General features: G+C 42.1%; 1 protein-coding gene across 1 annotated transcript; it reads left to right on the top strand.

Moving 5' to 3' along the window:
- The first annotated feature begins 68 nt into the window (after positions 1-68).
- On the top strand, positions 69-17,969 carry LOC110521256 (sorting and assembly machinery component 50 homolog A). Its single transcript, XM_021598710.2, has 15 exons — positions 69-253; positions 2,276-2,386; positions 2,502-2,603; positions 4,687-4,774; positions 4,940-5,046; positions 5,512-5,642; positions 6,806-6,893; positions 7,086-7,214; positions 7,474-7,545; positions 7,676-7,762; positions 8,411-8,481; positions 13,209-13,276; positions 13,382-13,528; positions 13,898-14,039; positions 16,944-17,969. The coding sequence occupies exons 1-15, from the start codon at positions 233-235 to the stop codon at positions 16,987-16,989; spliced, it is 1,410 nt and encodes a 469-aa protein (XP_021454385.2). The 5' UTR covers positions 69-232; the 3' UTR covers positions 16,990-17,969.
- The last annotated feature ends 760 nt before the right edge of the window (positions 17,970-18,729 follow it).

Raw genomic sequence — 18,729 nt, 5'->3', positions numbered from 1 at the left:
CTTAACTGACTTGCCTAGCTTAATAAAAGTTCAATCAAATAAATGCAATACGCTGTGAAACGTTGACATCTTGAATACACCCAGGATGAGTTGGGGGTGTGGTTTGGATGGTGTCATGGCTTCCCCCGTCCACGAAGCTACATCTCTATTGAGCCGAGCGTGAATTAAATGTCCTTTAATTTCGTAAAATAAACACCAACATTTGAAGGACTACACATTCAATACCTTAATCATGGGCACCGTCCACGCGAGGGTAAGGATAACTGCTCAAAATGCAAAGGGTGACAGCATGACCTCTGAGTGCAGTAGCCAATAGCTAGCTTAGTATAGCTAGCTGTCACGTACAGCGAAAGGGGCCCAGTTGGACAGCTTGCCAACTATGGAAACTAGCTGAACTTCAGATACATGAACTGTCGATGTCAGTAAAGGAAATTAACATGATCATAGTTGCAACAACAGCATTGGTGAACGTTGCTCGTGCAACACGTTCACGGATCTTAAATAGTGATCATATAGGTTAGCCCTTGGATCATGACACGAGTCATTGGACGAAGGCGCCTTCTGTAGGAAGGAGTTTTGCTGATATCAGATGTCAATCACCTGAAGCGCAGAACCATGTAAACACGTGCATGAGCTCGGCAAATATGCGTGCGTCTTCTGTATGTATTATTTATGTTGTGTGCATGCTTCTGAACACACTACCAGTGCTTTGTAAAGTTGATGTAATTATACTTTCCTGTGGATATATTGTCTCACATTCCTACAGTCAAAAGGACCAACCGCACGGACAACCGGTAAAGCGCGTTAAAATATGATTTTATTCAACATTCTGTCTTGTAGAGGACGTGAGAGTAAACGTACTGATTCAAACACTAATTTCTGCCTGATGTTGAATTCATCAGTGGTGGAAAAAGTACTCAAAGGTCCTACTTGAGTAAAAGTAAAGATACCTTAATAGAAAATGACTCAAGTAAAAGTGAAAGTCACCCAGTAAAATACTACTTGAGTAAAAGTATTTGGTTTTAAATATTCTTAAGTATCAAAAGTAAATGGAATTGCTCAAATGTACTTAACTATCAAAAGTAAAAGTATAAACCATTTCAAATTCCTTATATTAAGCAAACCAGATGTCACCATCAAAAATAAAAACATTTGATGCATAGCCAGGGGCACACTCCGACATTAATTTATAAACAAAACATTTGTGTTTCGTCAGTCCGCCAGATCAGAGGCAGTAGGGATGACCAGGGATGTTCTCTTGATAAGTGTGTAAATTGGACAATTTTCCTGTCAAAATGTAACAAGTACTTTTGGGTGTCAGGGGAAAATGTATGGAGTAAAAAGTACATTATTTTCTTTAGGAATGTAGTGAAGTAAAAGTTGTATTTTTACTGAAGTACTTTACACCACTGGAATTCAATGCAATTCAACATCTGGTTTCCAGGCAACGATCTAGCATGCTTCCAACACCTATGTATAATTTTAACTTGGGGAAGTGTAGCAGAAGTGTAGTTTTGTTGGATGGAGGCACCCATAGATAGATGGAGACCTTAGACCATAGACCTTCTTTCTCGCTGATGAAAGATAAGGGCTATATGTTTCGAAAGCCATATTGCCAAGCAATGATTATTAACCTAAATGCTAAAACATGGTGTCGGGATTGTAGTTCACGAGGCAGTTGTGGGTCGAAGCTAATGGCTGAGAACGGTCGGGAGAAGGCAGAATGCTGCCTACAGAACTAATGCATGGGGGTGCATCATCAAATCAGACAATCTGATCAGTGTACACCCATGGCAGTTTCTTCCCAGTGTCCGAGATTAGGACCTGGTCCTGGGTAAGCAGTATGTCCTGTGCCTTCGACTCATTGATGTAGAAATCTTCATCCAAATCGAGGATAGTGATCGCTTTTCTGATGTCCAGAAGGGAGAAAAAAGAAAAAACACAAAATAGCAGAATTGGACAGGAGCCTGCAAAACGGCCTCTATACATTTCAGTGCCATTCTCCAGTGCCGCCATGCGCTTGCTTAGATGCTTACAACCACATTCTGAAATCTCCACTAACTTCAACTAATGACATTTTGAAGAATGACTTGCACAAGTTCATCTCAATATGGTATTTACCAACTACCTTTTATCATAATAACCAAACCACTAAAGCCACCTAACTGCCATTTTAGCTTTTGGGTTTTGTACAGATACTTTACAGAACTAGCTTTACAATACAAGAAGTATCCTGGTAAGTCATTGATTCATCACAATCTCTGTTGTGTTGCAGAGTCTTGACCCTCTGCCAATGCAGGGACCTGAGTTGGGGGTTCATGCGGATGACATCGAGACACCAGAAATGGAGCAGGAATCAAAACAAGAGGTTCTTGAAAACAAAGATGTACGGCTCAAGTTGTTTCTTAGTTCATCTTTTCTGTGTGGTTGAATGTAAAAGTGACCTTTTTATTGTTGCCTGTCAATTTTGATTATAACTCCTTTGTATATTTGTCCTATAGGTCATAGTCCAGCATGTTCACATAGATGGTCTGGGAAGAACCAAGGAGGATTGTTTAACATACGAGATTGCTGGTGTCTTCAGAGCAAAGAACTTGATTGACGTGAGTGAATCTATCAATCAGTACAGTAGGATACAGACCACCGATTTTAATGTGTGGAGACGGTATGCAGTGTTTTCCACAAGCACATGGAGTAGCCAGCCAAATAGAAAAAGTAGCCAGCCAGGCTCCCTTGGGCTGGGGGAGGGGTTTAGACAGTAGCCAGCCAGGCTCCCTCGATCTGGGGAGGGGTTTAGACAGTAGCCAGCCAGGCTCCCTCGATCTGGGGAGGGGTTTAGACAGTAGCCAGCCAGGCTCCCTCGATCTGGGGGAGGGTTTTTTTTTTTTTTGCAGAACAAGCTCTATTTTGGTGGCCTCATTCTAATGCTAGATTGTATTTTCAACCAGTAACTATCAGGAAATAACACTGATCTACATATTTTACAGTGTTGTTTCATCAGCTGTTGTACAATATTATATAAAACATAGGGAGAAAAAAAATTGAGTGCACTGGGCCTTAAGAATCCTGTAAGAGTCTGCTGACTTCCGTGGGTTTCAAGCTTCCTTTTACTCATTTTCTCAGCTTTGTGCAATACAGGTATCATTGAATAATGAAGCAGGTGTTAAACATGGGCTTTGCTACACAGAAAGCCGCAGTTGACTAGTCTATTGTCAACACTTTGATTAAATCAATAGACCTATATCAATATCTTTGAAATACCATATAAATCATTATCTTTTAAAACTATTCAATCTGTTTTCTTTAATCATATTTTGGACCAGAGTGAGGCTTTCTCCACTTAGCCTATCTTATGTTCCTGCAGTGAGGAGGATTCACCAACTTCATTTAATGTTTTTGATAGTTTATCTCCTGATAATTGCCAAAAAGTCTACCGGTATGCAAATAAGCCAAATTAACAGCTCTCTTACCGATGCAATTCAGTAGGCTACTGATGAGTCACTCATTTTAAATGTCACTGTCTGGCAAGCATGGATGAACTTCATATCAAAATACAAGACAAGGTGTACTTGTCCCGATGCGATACCATGGACAGATAACTACATTGTATGAATGGCAAGAATATATGAGATGGACTTTATTCAGTCAGTTCGACACCTTTTATAAACTAGTCAGTCTTGCTGTTCATCAGTCAAAGCACAGTAAATAGCCTATGTGCCACCACGCCGTGGCTGCTTCAGAAACATTTTTTCCTCACTGGCCAGGACATGGTGTAGTTCTTAAATGCATTCTAGATTAACTTGTGGATTCCATTTATATCTTTGCGTGCAGTTTAAATTAAGTTGCTAACTAGCGCAATTGCTAACTAGCATTAGCGCAATGACTAGAAGTCCATGGGTATCTGCTAACGCTAGTTAGCATTGGCTCGCAAAACTACCTCAAACTTTCTTCTTTCTGGACACAGAGACATACAAATTGTATCCCTTTTAATATCTGACCCGAAAAGAAAGGAATGTGCTAGAAAACAATAGACTAAGTGGATGTTGACTTGTCGTTCCCACATTATATGGGACATGCAAATTCATGTTCTCTAATGAAAGATGTTAACATATATTCATGATTTGTTTTATATCAATAATTGTATTTTTCCATAAAATAATTTTAAATGTTTATCCCCAAAAAATCTTATGTTCTTTTTATTTATTTAAAAAAATGCAATAGATTTAGAATAGTTTTATGGATATAAAAAAAATCATGAATATATGTAAACGGCTTTCCATATGCTCTCACCATACCTGTAAAGAAATTTGACTGCAACCTCAGCGCACACACCCAGGTACCGAGAGTCGGGACACACAGCAGACTGTCAAACCAGCAGTGTTTCCCTGTCTTTGCTCGCTTTGTGATTTACAGGCACATGTCCTGTCAATAGATCGCTAAAAGATGCATATCGTTCATTCTAGCGGGAGAGGGTTCTTCAGACCTTTTTTTTCTGACTAGCCAATTGAAAAGTAGCCTAGTTTATTTCAGTGAGGAAAAAGTACCTTTCTGAAAATGAGTCTAATCGGCTGTATAGCCGACAGCCGGAGCTAGTGGGGAAACGCTGTGTATGGAGACGCTGTGGAGACTGTAGCAAAAGTATAACTTACTTTGTTTATTTATTTATTTTTAATTATTTTTTTGTAGGTCATGAAGAGAGCCCACGAAGCCAGACAGAAGCTCCTCCGTCTTGGTATCTTCAGACAGGTGGAGGTTGTCATTGATACCTCACAAGGTACTGTGGTTAGAAAGATGATCCGTTCTTTATCCGAACAGTATCACTACCAAAGTTTTGCATATTACATTGGGAAAATAATACAAATTAATGGGGAAAGTGGTTAAAACACACGAAAAAATACAAAAATGTAATACATTTTTTTTTAAAAACACTTCCTTTCAGGGGTGGATGCGCTGCCTAACGGACTAGATGTGACGTTTGAAGTGACTGAGCTGAGACGTATGACTGGTAGCTATAACACCATGGTTGGAAATAACGAAGGCAGCATGGTGAGAACTCCTGGGGCTCTATCTCAAGTCATCTTGTCGTGAGTCCTATCTCCTTATCTCCTTCTAAATTGTATTGGAGGAGAAGGACCCAATGTCCCTCCATTTGGACCAGTGTTTTCCAAACTCGGTCCTCGGGTCCCCAAGGGGTGCACGTTTTAACCTAGCCCTACACAGCCGATTCAACTAATCATCAAGCTTTAATAATTTAAAATCAGCTGTGAGGTGCTTGTGGGAAGAACAACAACAACCTGCATCCATTGGGGTCACGAGGATGGAGTTTGGGAAACACTGCCTTGGACCAAATTCTCCAATGTGTTTTGAGAAGGAAGCGAGGAGAGAGGAAATTAGAAATCAAGGACAGATTAATTTATAAAGAGCTATGGTGGTGATTACACATGCTCTAGGAGGTGCCATCCTCCGCTGTGGTCAGGTTTTTGACTAGTTTTCCCCTCCCTCTTACTGCAGGTTCTTGGTCTGAAGCTGCCCAATGTTTTCGGTCGTGCGGAAAAGCTTACATTCCAGTTCTCCTACGGCACCAAAGAGACTTCCTATGGGCTGTCTTTCTTCAAGCCTCAACCTGGTCACTTTGAGCGCAAGTATGAGAACAAAAACCTGGCAATTATATTAGAAGCAGTGCTGTAAATACACAGATTTACATTTAAAGGTGCTACACTGGATTTTTATTTTATACTTTTTTTGATTTGTAATTTCTGAAAATGTTTATAATATATCTGCAGTAATAGTGGAATGATCGTGTTTCACAGTATTACTCAACCCGCCAATCCCGCCGGTGCGGCATCTGAAGGAAAGCTGTTTTTACTTTGTGGCTGTGTTATCTAGTGGAAATCGTGTCAATCGGGCAATGTAGAAATCACTGTGCCATTTCCTGGTTGTAAAAATTCTACGCTGTTCGCTCAATTTCAGTTTATTTGAGAAAACGGCCACGGAATAGTGGAGAGAATCATTGTACCATCTAAATTGCTGTGAAATATATTATCAATTAAGCTGGTGAAACAAAACCGAAAGTAAGAGGCTCAAGCACGAGTCTCTGCCATTGTTGCCTTGGATACGGGGGAGATTTGTTTAGAATGGAGCCTTGTGCTGTTGCAATTCACTTAGCATTTCTCTGAATGTTTTCCTCTGTGTAGCACCTTTAAGTTGTTCATTCTATAGATCCCTGGGGATGGAACACCTTTAAGTTGTTCATTCTATAGATCCCTGGGGATGGAACACCTTTAAGTTGTTCATTCTATAGATCCCTGGGGATGGAACACCTTTAAGTTGTTCATTCTATAGATCCCTGGGGATGGAACACCTTTAAGTTGTTCATTCTATAGATCTCTGGGGATGGAACACCTTTAAGTTGTTCATTCTATAGATCCCTGGGGATGGAACACCTTTAAGTTGTTCATTCTATAGATCCCTGGGGATGGAACACCTTTAAGTTGTTCATTCTATAGATCCCTGGGGATGGAACACCTTTAAGTTGTTCATTCTATAGATCCCTGGGGATGGAACACCTTTAAGTTGTTCATTCTATAGATCTCTGGGGATGGAACACCTTTAAGTTGTTCATTCTATAGATCCCTGGGGATGGAACACCTTTAAGTTGTTCATTCTATAGATCCCTGGGGATGGAACACCTTTAAGTTGTTCATTCTATAGATCCCTGGGGATGGAACACCTTTAAGTTGTTCATTCTATAGATCCCTGGGCTCTTTTTGTTCTTCTTCTAATTGACTTGCTCTTGCTGTTGCAGTTTCGCTGTTAACTTTTACAAAGTCACAGGCCAGTTTCCATGGAGCTCGCTGAGAGAGACTGATCGTGGCGTCTCCACAGAATTCAGTGTAAAGAACATTTTTCCATTCATCCATCTATCATTACTATCGAGTTCTCATTTACTGTTGTTATGCTAACTGCGATGAGTAGAATTGGAACTTCTCATCGATTTTATTTTCAAATTAAATGTAATCCTACTGTAATGCATTTGCAAGTGGTTGATCCTCTCTCTTCTTTCTCCCTCTCTGTTTTGCAAACAGTTCCCTCTTTGGAAGACGAACCACACCCTGAAGTGGGAGGGTGTGTGGCGAGAGCTGGGATGTCTGGCACGTACCGCCTCGTTCGCAGTCCGGGAGGAGAGCGGCCACTCCCTCAAGTCATCACTCTCGGTACCGGGACTTGAGTTTCGCTTCACAATCCCTCACAACTACCCTTTTTTTAGTCCAAGGGATTAAGACATCGTGGTAATACATTGAGGCCCAAACTCCTGTTCTGAGATCTGTACACTTCATTGATGTCAATGGGAAATTTGTGAGAAAAAAAAAAAAAAAAAACTTTGCTAATGTGGATCTCGAGTTAAGATTCGGCCCCACTTAGACACTTGACTTTTTCCTCAACATTTTTCTCTTTTCTCCTTGGCCCTCATAGCATGCCATGGTCATCGACACCAGAAACTCCACAATCCTTCCCAGGAGGGGAGCCTTGCTGAAAATCAACCAGGTGTGTAGGTTAGGTGAACATTACCTGGCCCAGTGTTGTATTCAATGGTAATACCTTAATAAAACCATTTTGCCCAGACCATCTTTGAACCAACAACTCATTCAGCTGATGCGTTGTTGTGATTTTGTAGGAGTTGGCTGGCTACACTGGAGGAGATGCCAGTTTTCTGAAAGAGGACTTTGAGCTCCAATTTAACAAACGTCTTTTCTGGGACTCGGTGAGAAACTAAATCGTCCTATTTATCGAGAAGAAATTTGTGCGAAAAACTTTAGTTACACACATGAATCACAAGTTGGATCTCAATCTGAGTATTGAACTGGTTCTGGACCATCTTTATAGTAAACAAGTTATAACCATCAATCAATCAAATGTATTTATAAAACCCTATTTATGTCAGCAGGTGTCACATTGCTTATATAGAAACCCAGCCTAAAACCCCAAACAGCAAGCCATGCAGATGTAGAAGCACGGCGGCTAGGAAAAACTCCCTAGAAAGAAACCTAGAGAGGAACCAGGCTCTGAGGGGTGGCCAGTTCTCTTCTAGCTGTGCTGGGTGGAGATTATAAAATGACATGGTCGTTAAGGCCAGATAGTTGTTCAAGATGTTAAAATGTTCATAAATGACCAGCAGGTTCAGATAATAATCACAATGGTTGTATAAAGGGGAAACAGGTCAGCACCTCAGGAGTAAATGTCAGTTGGCTTTTCGTAGCCGGGCATTCAGAGTTTGAGACAGCAGGAGAGGGAGAGCCTGAGCCTATGTAAACAGCTTGTTGATGGAGGGTTGACAAATGGTTTTGACCAGGTTGGGAAAAATGTGTGATAAAAGAGCACATTTGTTGAGACCTCGTCCTCGATCTTCCAGGTCCTGTCTGCATCTCTCTGGGGCGGATGCCTCCTGCCCATTGGAGATAAGCCAACTTGCATTGCTGACAGGTAAGACAATACTTCTCTCCGTTTCACAAAACCATAATTGAAACGCAGGGGTGTCGAACATGGCACGCTAGCCGATGTTTAATGTGGCCCTGCCATGTTGTCTTTATACTGTATAGTCAGTCGGGGGTTAAAGTTCGATGGATTTCTGTCATATGGATTCTGGAGAGGTCGTTTTTGAGATCTGTGTAGATCCAAAATAAAAGTCTCTGGTTTGGAGATGACATAGAAAATACACGCTTCAGTGTTAGGCTATGAAATATATTCCCAAATATTTAATGTTCTCTGTTAAGATGTGTGCACTGAACTGACATGCATGATTGTTGCTGACACTGATGTTCAGATGAAGGGAATTAAATGGTCTATAATGGGCCGTGGCGCTCAACTCAGACAGTGGTGTCTAGTCTATTGTAGCTACTGCAGCGTCATTCAAAGCCTCAACTTTCCAGTGCTACTATTTTTCACCATGTCATGTTGTTAACACAAATCAGACAACCAACCTAGTAGAATAGTTGACCTATTGATGGGTTCTGACTTTTTAGATATTAAATATACTTATTCATGTCACCGAGGGAGACGGGGGGGAATGTATAATGTTTACATTCTGTCAGGATATTTTTTTTGTTGGACATCCAGGGATCCTGTGGGGAGGAGTGAGGAATTTGTGGCCGAGGTCAGATGAAGTGAGGAAGAATATAATCTTAGCAACAGATGTATTGGCTGTTTAGATGTGTAAGGAAGGGGCTCAGCATAGGAGAAAGGGTTAAATGCAGGTGCTTGTATGAATATGTTCCTTGTCTTATGCAGCTGTATGACCCAGTGGATGAATAAACTTGGTTTAAGCTTTACTAAGCTTCCCGTGAGTGTGTTAGAACCTAACACCGTTTCCCTGGTTGGTTTGTTGTTGTTGTGTGTTAGAACCTAACACCGTTTCCCTGGTTGGCTTGTTGTTGTGTTTTACAACCTAACACTGTTTCCCTGGTTGGCTTGTTGTTGTGTTTTACAACCTAACACTGTTTCCCTGGTCGGCTTGTTGTTGTTGTGTTTTACAACCTAACACTGTTTCCCTGGTCGGCTTGTTGTTGTGTGTTTGAACCTAACGCTGTTTCTCTGGTCGGCTTGTTGTTGTTGTGTGTTAGAACCTAACGCTGTTGTTGTCGGCTTGTTGTTGTTGTTGTTGTTGTGTGTTAGAACCTAACACTGTTTCTCTGGTCGGCTTGTTGTTGTTGTGTGTTAGAACCTAACACCGTTTCCCTGGTCGGTTTGTTGTTGTTGTGTGTTAGAACCTAACACCGTTTCCCTGGTTGGCTTGTTGTTGTTGTGTGTTAGAACCTAACACCGTTTCCCTGGTTGGCTTGTTGTTGTGTTTTACAACCTAACACCGTTTCCCTGGTTGGCTTGTTGTTGTGTTTTACAACCTAACACTGTTTCCCTGGTCGGCTTGTTGTTGTTGTGTTTTACAACCTAACACTGTTTCCCTGGTCGGCTTGTTGTTGTGTGTTTGAACCTAACGCTGTTTCTCTGGTCGGCTTGTTGTTGTTGTGTGTTAGAACCTAACACTGTTTCTCTGACCGGCTTGTTGTTGTTGTGTGTTAGAACCTAACACTGTTTCTCTGGTCGGCTTGTTGTTGTTGTGTGTTAGAACCTAACACTGTTTCTCTGGTCGGCTTGTTGTTGTTGTGTGTTAGAACCTAACACTGTTTCTCTGGTCGGCTTGTTGTTGTTGTGTGTTAGAACCTAACACTGTTTCTCTGGTCGGCTTGTTGTTGTGTTTTACAACCTAACACTGTTTCCCTGGTCGGCTTGTTGTTGTTGTGTGTTAGAACCTAACACTGTTTCTCTGGTCGGCTTGTTGTTGTTGTGTGTTAGAACCTAACACTGTTTCTCTGGTCGGCTTGTTGTTGTGCGTTCTATATGAAAGGTTTTCCTCTCAAGGTGCATTCAGGTTGTGATGGGGAGGGAAGCATGTACTCTGTCAATGTACAACAATTATTAATGCCATCGCGGGAAAAGCCTTTTTGAAAGCAGTTTTGGCCTTTGTTAAACCAGAGCGGTGTCAGTTTGCTACCATTTTATTTCTTTACTCCTTCAAGTGACACCTTTTTACAGACTCAGTTACAACTGTTTCTCCTTCAGGTGGTGTCATTTAACAGATTTGGTTACAACCAGAGTTTCAAGCATCCTGGCAACAAATCTCAAAGGAGAAATTGGTCTTAAATGGAACAAATATATAATAGTAATTCAAGTGAATAATTAGTCATTATTTATACAGTACCAGTCAAAAGTTGACACAGCTAGTCATTCACCTGTTAATTGAAATGCATTCCAGGTGACTACCTCATGAAGCTGGTTGAGAGAATGCCAAGAGTGTACAAAGCTGTCATCAAGGCAAAGGGTGGCTACTTTATTTTTTTATTTCACCTTTATTTAACCAGGTAGGCTAGTTGAGAACAAGTTCTCATTTGCAACTGCGACCTGGCCAAGATAAAGCAAAGCAGTTCGACACATACAACAACAGAGTTACACATGGAATAAACAAAACAGTCAATAATACAGTAGAACAAAAGAAAACAAAGTCTATATACAGTGAGTGCAAATGAGGTAAGATAAGGGAGTTAAGACAAGAAATAGGCCATGGTGGCGAAGTAATTACAATATAGCAATTAAACACTGGAATGGTAGATGTGCAGAGGATGAATGTGCAAGTAGAGATACTGGGGTGCAAAGGAGCAAGATAAATAAATAAATACTGTATGGGGATGAGGTAGGTAGGTAGATGGGCTGTTTACAGATTTGCTATGTACGGGTGCAGTGATCTGTGAGCTGCTCTGACAGCTGGTGCTTAGATCTAGTGAGGGAGATATGAGTCTCCAGCTTCAGAGATTTTTTCAGTTCGTTCCAGTCATTGGCAGCAGAGAACTGGAAGGAAAGACAACCAAAGGAGGAATTGGCTTTGGGGGTGACCAGTGAGATATACCTGCTGGAGCGCGTGCTACGAGTGGGTGCTGCTATGGTGACCAATGAGCTGAGATAAGGCAGGGCTTTACCTAGCAGAGACTTGTAGATAACCTGTAGCCAGTGGGTTTGGCGACGAGTATGAAGCGAGGGCCAACCAACGAGAGCATACAGGTCGCAATGTTGGGTAGTGTATGGGGCTTTGGTGACAAAACGGATGGCACTGTGATAGACTGCATCCAATTTGTTGAGTAGAGTGTTGGAGGCTATTTTATAGATGACATCACCGAAGTCGAGGATCGGTAGGATGGTCAGTTTTACGAGGGTATGTTTGGCAGCATGAGAGAAGGATGCTGCGATATAGGAAGCCAATTCTAGATTTAATTTTGGATTGAAGATGCTTAGTGTGAGTCTGGAAGGAGACTCAGTCTACCCAGACACCTAGGTATTTGTAGTTGTACACGTATTCTAAGTCAGAGCCGTCTAGTGTAATGATGCTGGACGAGCGAGCAGGTGCGGGCAGTGATCGGTTGAATAGCATGCATTTAGTTTTACTTGCGTTTAAGAGCAGTTGGAGGCCACGGAAGGAGAGTTGTATGGCATTGAAGCTCGTCTGGAGGTTTGTTAGCAAGTGTCCAAAGAGGGGCCAGAAGTATATAGAATGGTGTCGTCTGCATAGAGGTGTACTAGAGAATCACCAGCAGCAAGAGCAACATCATTGATGTATACAGAGAAGAGAGTCGGACCGAGGATTGAACCCTGTGGCACCCCCATAGAGACTGCCAGAGGTCCGGACAACAGGACCTCAGAGTTCAGTGTGTTAAATCGATCAGAGAAGTAATTGGTAAACCAGGCGAGGCAATCATTTGAGAAACCAAGGCTGTCGAGTCTGCCAATAAGAATGTGGTGATTGACAGAGTCGAAAGCCTTGGCCAGGTCGATGAATACGGCTGCACAGTAATGTTTCTTATCGATGGTAGTTATGATGTTGTTTAGGACCTTGAGTGTGGCTGAGGTGCACTCATGACCAGCTCTGAAACCAGATTGCATAGCGGAGAAGGTACGGTGGGATTCAAAATGGTCGGTAATCTGTTTAAGATACTTCAAAGTATCTCAAATATAAAATATATTTTTTGGGTTACTATATGATTCCATATGTGTTATTTAATAGTGTTGATGTCTTCACTATTATTCTACAATGTAGAAAATAGTAAAAAAGTAAAGACCCTGGAATGAGTAGGTGTGTCCAAACTTTTGACTGGTACTGTATATTTAAAAATAATAACATTCAGAATGTTGTGTCCAGTAGGGTAAATGCAGATGGACAGACCCCATGCTTCAGCCTATGTACATGTTATAGCCCCTATGCAGCATCAGTTGGCTAGAGGTGATAATGCCTATGACTAATAGAACATCTGACAATATACCATGGACAGGATATATGGTACAAATAATTTAAACATTTTTACCAATATGTTTTTGGGGCTCATTTCTGGAGGTGGAAATTGTTTTAGATGGTGTTTTGAATATATATCTATATATACACTCAAGTCACCAGAACTGAGCTTCTCAGTCCTTCTATATAAAAATGTTTATCCCAGGTCGGACCACAGACCCCCTAAACAAGGGGAGTGGAATTGGCCCAACTCTGTTTTAATACATGTACAAAATGATCCTCTTTCCCTTGAAGCATGATTGTGATGTAGCTGGAATTCTGTTTTTATGGTTTTTTTTTAGAGATTGTTTCTATGGTTTCTACCGATATGTCTCTTTAGGTTCTATCTTGGTGGTCCTACTAGCGTCAGAGGATTCAGTATGTACAGCATCGGCCCACAGAGTGAAGGTGAGATGTTATCCTCTGTCCGTTTGAATGAAGTCCGATTTTTTAAAAAAATTTTAAAATGGTTAACTTTCTCACATCGTGTGGTTTTATTGTCTGAATGACCAGGTGACTACCTGGGAGGTGAGGTGTATTGGGCTGGAGCCGTCCACCTGTATACTCCACTGCCCTTCCGTCCAGGCAAAGGGGGATTCGGAGACCTTTTCAGGACCCACTTCTTCCTCAATGCTGGGAACCTGTGTAACCTCAACTATGGTGTGTGTTTTAAAGATGTAATTGAACCCCACAATCTATGATGTGGAAGTGTCAGATCTTCTGTGATGATAGCTGTAATATCTTTAGAAGCTGAATCTATGTTCAAATTCATCAGTATGAGAAATCCACAGGACTCCATCACAATTATGTATGTATGTATGTATGTAGAGGAGTGGAATGACCTAGTAATATGTAGAGAGCCAATTAGATTTCAACAAAATGTTTCTGGGAATGCTAATCTTATTAGTTTTTAACAACAAAAAAAACGATTTCAGAACTATCTGACATGGTGGGTGTGGAAATCCGCTTTCTTGTGCTTTTGAGGTGTCATGACCCCTCAGGCTGTGGTGTGTATGTGTGTTGCTCCAGGTGACGGGCCTCGAGCACACCTGAGTAAGCTGGCAGAGTGTATCCGCTGGTCCTATGGAGCGGGAATCGTGCTGCGACTCGGAAACATCGCCCGGCTGGAGCTCAACTACTGCATTCCCATGGGCGTCCAGAGTGGAGACAGGTAGCCTATTATCTGCCCTTCCTGTTATCAAACCATGACATGATAGTCCATAGCTTAGAAACTATACTATATGGTTCATATAGTGTATTCGTAAAGTATTCAGACCCCTTCACTGTTACGTTACAGCCTTATTCAAAAATGTAATAAATAAATGTTTTCCATCAATTTACACACTATACCCCATAATGAAGCAAAAACAGGGTTTTAGAAATGTTTGCAAATGTATAAAAAAAATAATAATAATATTTACATAAGTATTCAGACCCTTGGCTATGAGACTCGAAATTGAGCTCCAGTGCATCCTGTTTCCATTGATCATCCTTGTTTCTACAACTTGATTGGAGTCCACCTGTGGTCAATTTAAATTGTTTGGAGATGATTTGGAAAGGCACACACCTGTCTATATAAGGTCCCATTGTTGACAGTGCATGTCAGAGCAAAAACCAAGCCATGAGGTCGAAGGAAATGTCTGTAGAGCTCCGAGACAGGATTGTGTCAAGGCACAGATCTGGGGAAGGTACCAAAACATTTCTGCAGCATTGACTGTCCCCAAGAACGCAGTGGCCTTGGTCAGGGAGGTGAACAAGAACCCAATGGTCCCTCTGACAGAGCTCCAGAGTTCCTCTGTGGAGATGTGGGAAATCTTCCAGAAGGACAACCATCTCTGCAGCACTCCACCAATCAGGCCTTTATGGTAGAGTGGCCAGACAGAAACACTCAGTAAAAGGCACTTGACAGAAAGGCACCGAAAGGACTCTCAGATCATAAGAAACATTCTCTGGTCTGATGAAACCAAGATTGAACTCTTTCGCCTGAATGCCAAGCGTCATGTCTGGAGGAAACCTAGCACCATCGCTAAGGTGAAGCATGGTGGTGGCAGCATCATGCTGTGGGGATGTTTTTCAGCGGCAGGGACTAGGAGACTAGTCAGGATGGAGGGAATGATGAACGGAGCAAAGTACAGAGAGATCCTTGAAAACCTGCTCCAGAGCGCTCAGACTGGGGCGGCGGTTCACCTTCCAACAGGGCATAGACGCTAAGCACACAGCCAAGACATTGCAGGTGTGGCTTTGGGACAAGTCTCAATGTCCTTGAGTGGCCCAGCCAGAGCCTGGACTTGAACCTGATCGAACATCTCTGGAGAGACCTGAAAATAGCTGCGCAGCAACGCTCCCAATCCAACCTGACAAAGCTTGAGAGGATCTGCAGAGAAGAATGGGAGAAACTCCACAAATACAGGTGTGCCATGCTTGTAGCGTTATACCCAAGAAGACTCGAGGCTGTAATCGCTGCCAAGGGTGCTTCAACAAAGTACTGAGTAAAGGGTCTGAATGCTGAGTAACAAGAAAAAGAATGTGAACCATTTGGAAATACCTGGATTTCTGCATAAATTGGTCATAACGTTTGATCTGATCTTCATCTAAGTCACAACAATAGACAAACACAGTCTGCTTAAACTAATATCACACTTATGTCTCTTGAAAACATTGTGTAGAGATTCACAGTGCAGGGTGGGAAAAGCATGTGAAACCTTGGATTTAATAACTGGTTGACCCTCCTTTGGCAGCAATAACCCCAACCAAACGTTTTCTGTAGTTGCGGATCAGACCTGTGCAACAATCAGGAGGAATCTTGGACCATTCTTCTTTACAAAACTGTTTCAGTTCAGCAATATTCTTGCCATGTCTGGTGTGAACAGCTTGAGGTCATGCCACAGCATCTCAATTGGGTTGAGGTCAGGACTCTGACTGGGCCATTCCAGAAGGTGTATTTTCTTTTGTTGAAGAAGCCATTCTGTTGTTGATTTACTTCTGTGTTTTGAGTCGTTGTCCTGTTGCATCACCCAACTTCAGTTGAGCTTCAATTGGCGGACAGATAACCTTACATTCTCCTACAAAATGTCTTGATGATCTTGGGAATTCATTTTTCCATCGATGTTAGCAAGCTGTCCAGGCCCTGAGGCAGCAAAGCAGCCCCAAACCACAATGCTCCCTCCACTATACTTTACAATTGGGATGAGTTTGATGTTGGTGTGCTGTGCCTTTTTTTCTCCACACATAGTGCTGTGTGTTCCTTCCAAACAACTCAACTGTAGTTTCATCTGTCCACAGAATATTTTGCCAGTAGCGCTGTGGAACATTCAGGTGCTCTTTTGCGAACTTCAGACGTGCAGCAATGTTTTTTTTGGACAGCAGTGTCTTCTTCCGGGGTGTCCTGCCATGAACACCATTCTTGTTTAGTGTTTTGCGTATTGTAGACTCGTCAACGGAGATGTTAGCATGTTCCAGAGATTTCTGTAAGTCTTTAGCTGACACTCTAGCATTCTGCGCTGTCCTCTTGCAGTCATCTTTGCAGGACGGCCACTCCTAGGGAGAGTAGAAACAGTGCTGAACTTTCTCCATTTATAGACAATGTGTCTTACCGTGGACTGATGAACATCAAGGCTTTTAGAGATACTTTTGTAACCCGTTTCAGCTTTATGCAAGTCAACAATTCTTATGTCTTCTGAGATCTCTGATGTAAATGTGATATCTATTTTTGTTTTTTTCTTATGAATTAGCAAAGATTTCGAAAAACCTGTTTTTGCTTTTTCATTATGGGGTAGTGTGTAGATGGACGAGGGGGGGAAAACGATTTAATCCATTGTAGAATAAGGCCTGTAACGTAACAAAAAGGGGTCTGAATGCTTTCCGAATGCACTGGAGATGGTTCACCATAAAGGGCCAACTCAAACCGTACTGGCTTGGTTCATTTATTTTCCTGTGTCATTTCCATAATGGTTTCAGCAAATGTGGTGGTTGTGTAACCAGGCCAGCCCAGTACAGCTAGATGTTTAGCTCAGTATTGTGAAAAGGGTATTGGGTTACTGTTAAGAAATGACACTTTGGTCTTTGTTTGTTTTAGGATATGCGACGGGGTCCAGTTTGGAGCTGGAATCCGATTTCTGTGATGTCGTCCTGTTGTCTTGCTGCATTGAATTGTGGAACACAGGAGTTTGTTTTGTTGGTTTTAGGAAGTGGGAGGTGATCTATAGGGGTCACTTTCAACACAGCGAAGGTTGCTGGGAATTAAATGTCTACTACAACCAAACTATTGTAAGTAAAATGGACAGGGCATCAATGGGGATTTTCCTCCAGTACTAATGAATGATGAGAGCCTCCAGTGCTCAAGATGTTAAAACTAGAGGCCTTCACGGGTTCAAAAAGTTGTACCTGTTCCGAAATGGACCTGGGGGCTTTCCCGTCCGGACCCAATATGCCTACATTTTTTTGTTAAATATAGAGACCCGTTCCGAATGGACACGAGGACAACTAGACCCATTCTGCGTAGACCTGGTCGGATCCAGTCCGGATACGAGTGAGGGAATTCACATTAAAGTCAATTTTTAAGCGACCGGAGTTGATAAAGCGAGGGAGAGGTAGAGCTCTAGCAGGACGTGTCAGCTAGTGACACGGGGAGCAGGGAAGAGGGAGGGAGAGGTAGAGCTCTAGCAGGACGTGTCAGCTAGTGACACGGGGAGCAGGGAAGAGGGAGGGAGAGGTAGAGCTCTAGCAGGACATGTCAGCTAGTGACACTGGGAGCAGGGAAGAGGGAGGGAGAAACGGCAACCGACTAAGCCGTCGCTCTACGGTAGAGTGAATAGCAGCCTGTGTTATTCTCGTCCTACACAGTTAGAAACAACTTCATTCAGAATATTAAGTAGCAGCCTACCTGTTGGCTCTTTGTAGCCTATCCCTCTCCTTTAACTTCCGTCATTTTAAATTAAATATTCCATTGATATTTCCTAACTTTTGCCACACATGGAGGCTCTATGACTTTAGCCCAGCGTTTTCCAAACTCAGTCCCGGGGACCCTAAGCGGTGCACGTTTTGTTTGTTTGCCTTAGCACTACACAGCTGATTCAAATAATAAAAGTTTTTAATGATGAGTTGATTATTTGAATCAGCTGTGTAGTGCTAAGGCAAACAAACAAAACGTGTACCGCTTAGGGTCCCCGGGACTGAGTTTGGAAAACACTGGTCTAGCCTATTGCTGCTTTGATGACTTATGATTGGCCAACAACAAGCTAGACATGTCACTCTTGTGAAACGAGGAGCAGCTTAAATTATATGATTTCTCTCTCTCTGTACTGCAGCAGATCTGTACGGGTACTTCCAGACAAGTCGGTTTTGGTATTTGGTATTTTATTAGGATCCCCATTAGCTGTTGCAAAAGCAGCAGTTACTCTTCCTGGGGTCCACAAAAAAACATGAAACATTATACAGAACATTAATAGACGAGAACAGCTCAAGGACAGAACTACATACATTTGTTTTTGTTAAAGGCACACGTAGCCTACATATCAATGCATACAGACAAACTATCTAGGTCCAATAGGAGAGAGGCGTGCCGGGTTGCTTTATCTGTTTTTTGAAACCAGGTTTGCGTGTTTATTTGGTCGTTAAAATTACACATACCCGTGACAATCGTATCAGATCCGACCCAGACCTGTGACATTATTTATAATTCTGGATCCGAACCCTCTCGGGTATTCGGTTACGGGTGGATCTGTGAAGACCTCTAGTGGAAACCTAAGAAAGGCAGACATCAGCCATGAGTCAAATATGTCAATGTGGTCTAAATGATTATGCTGATTTAATACATGTTATCATCTACAGTTATTACAGTTACACTGAGTCTCTGTAGCATC

The sequence above is a fragment of the Oncorhynchus mykiss genome, chromosome 30 (genome assembly GCF_013265735.2).
Source record: "Oncorhynchus mykiss isolate Arlee chromosome 30, USDA_OmykA_1.1, whole genome shotgun sequence".
NCBI lineage: Eukaryota > Metazoa > Chordata > Actinopteri > Salmoniformes > Salmonidae > Oncorhynchus > Oncorhynchus mykiss.
The sequence above is the reverse complement of the archived record's forward strand: the minus strand, read 5'-3'. Positions and strand labels throughout refer to the sequence as shown.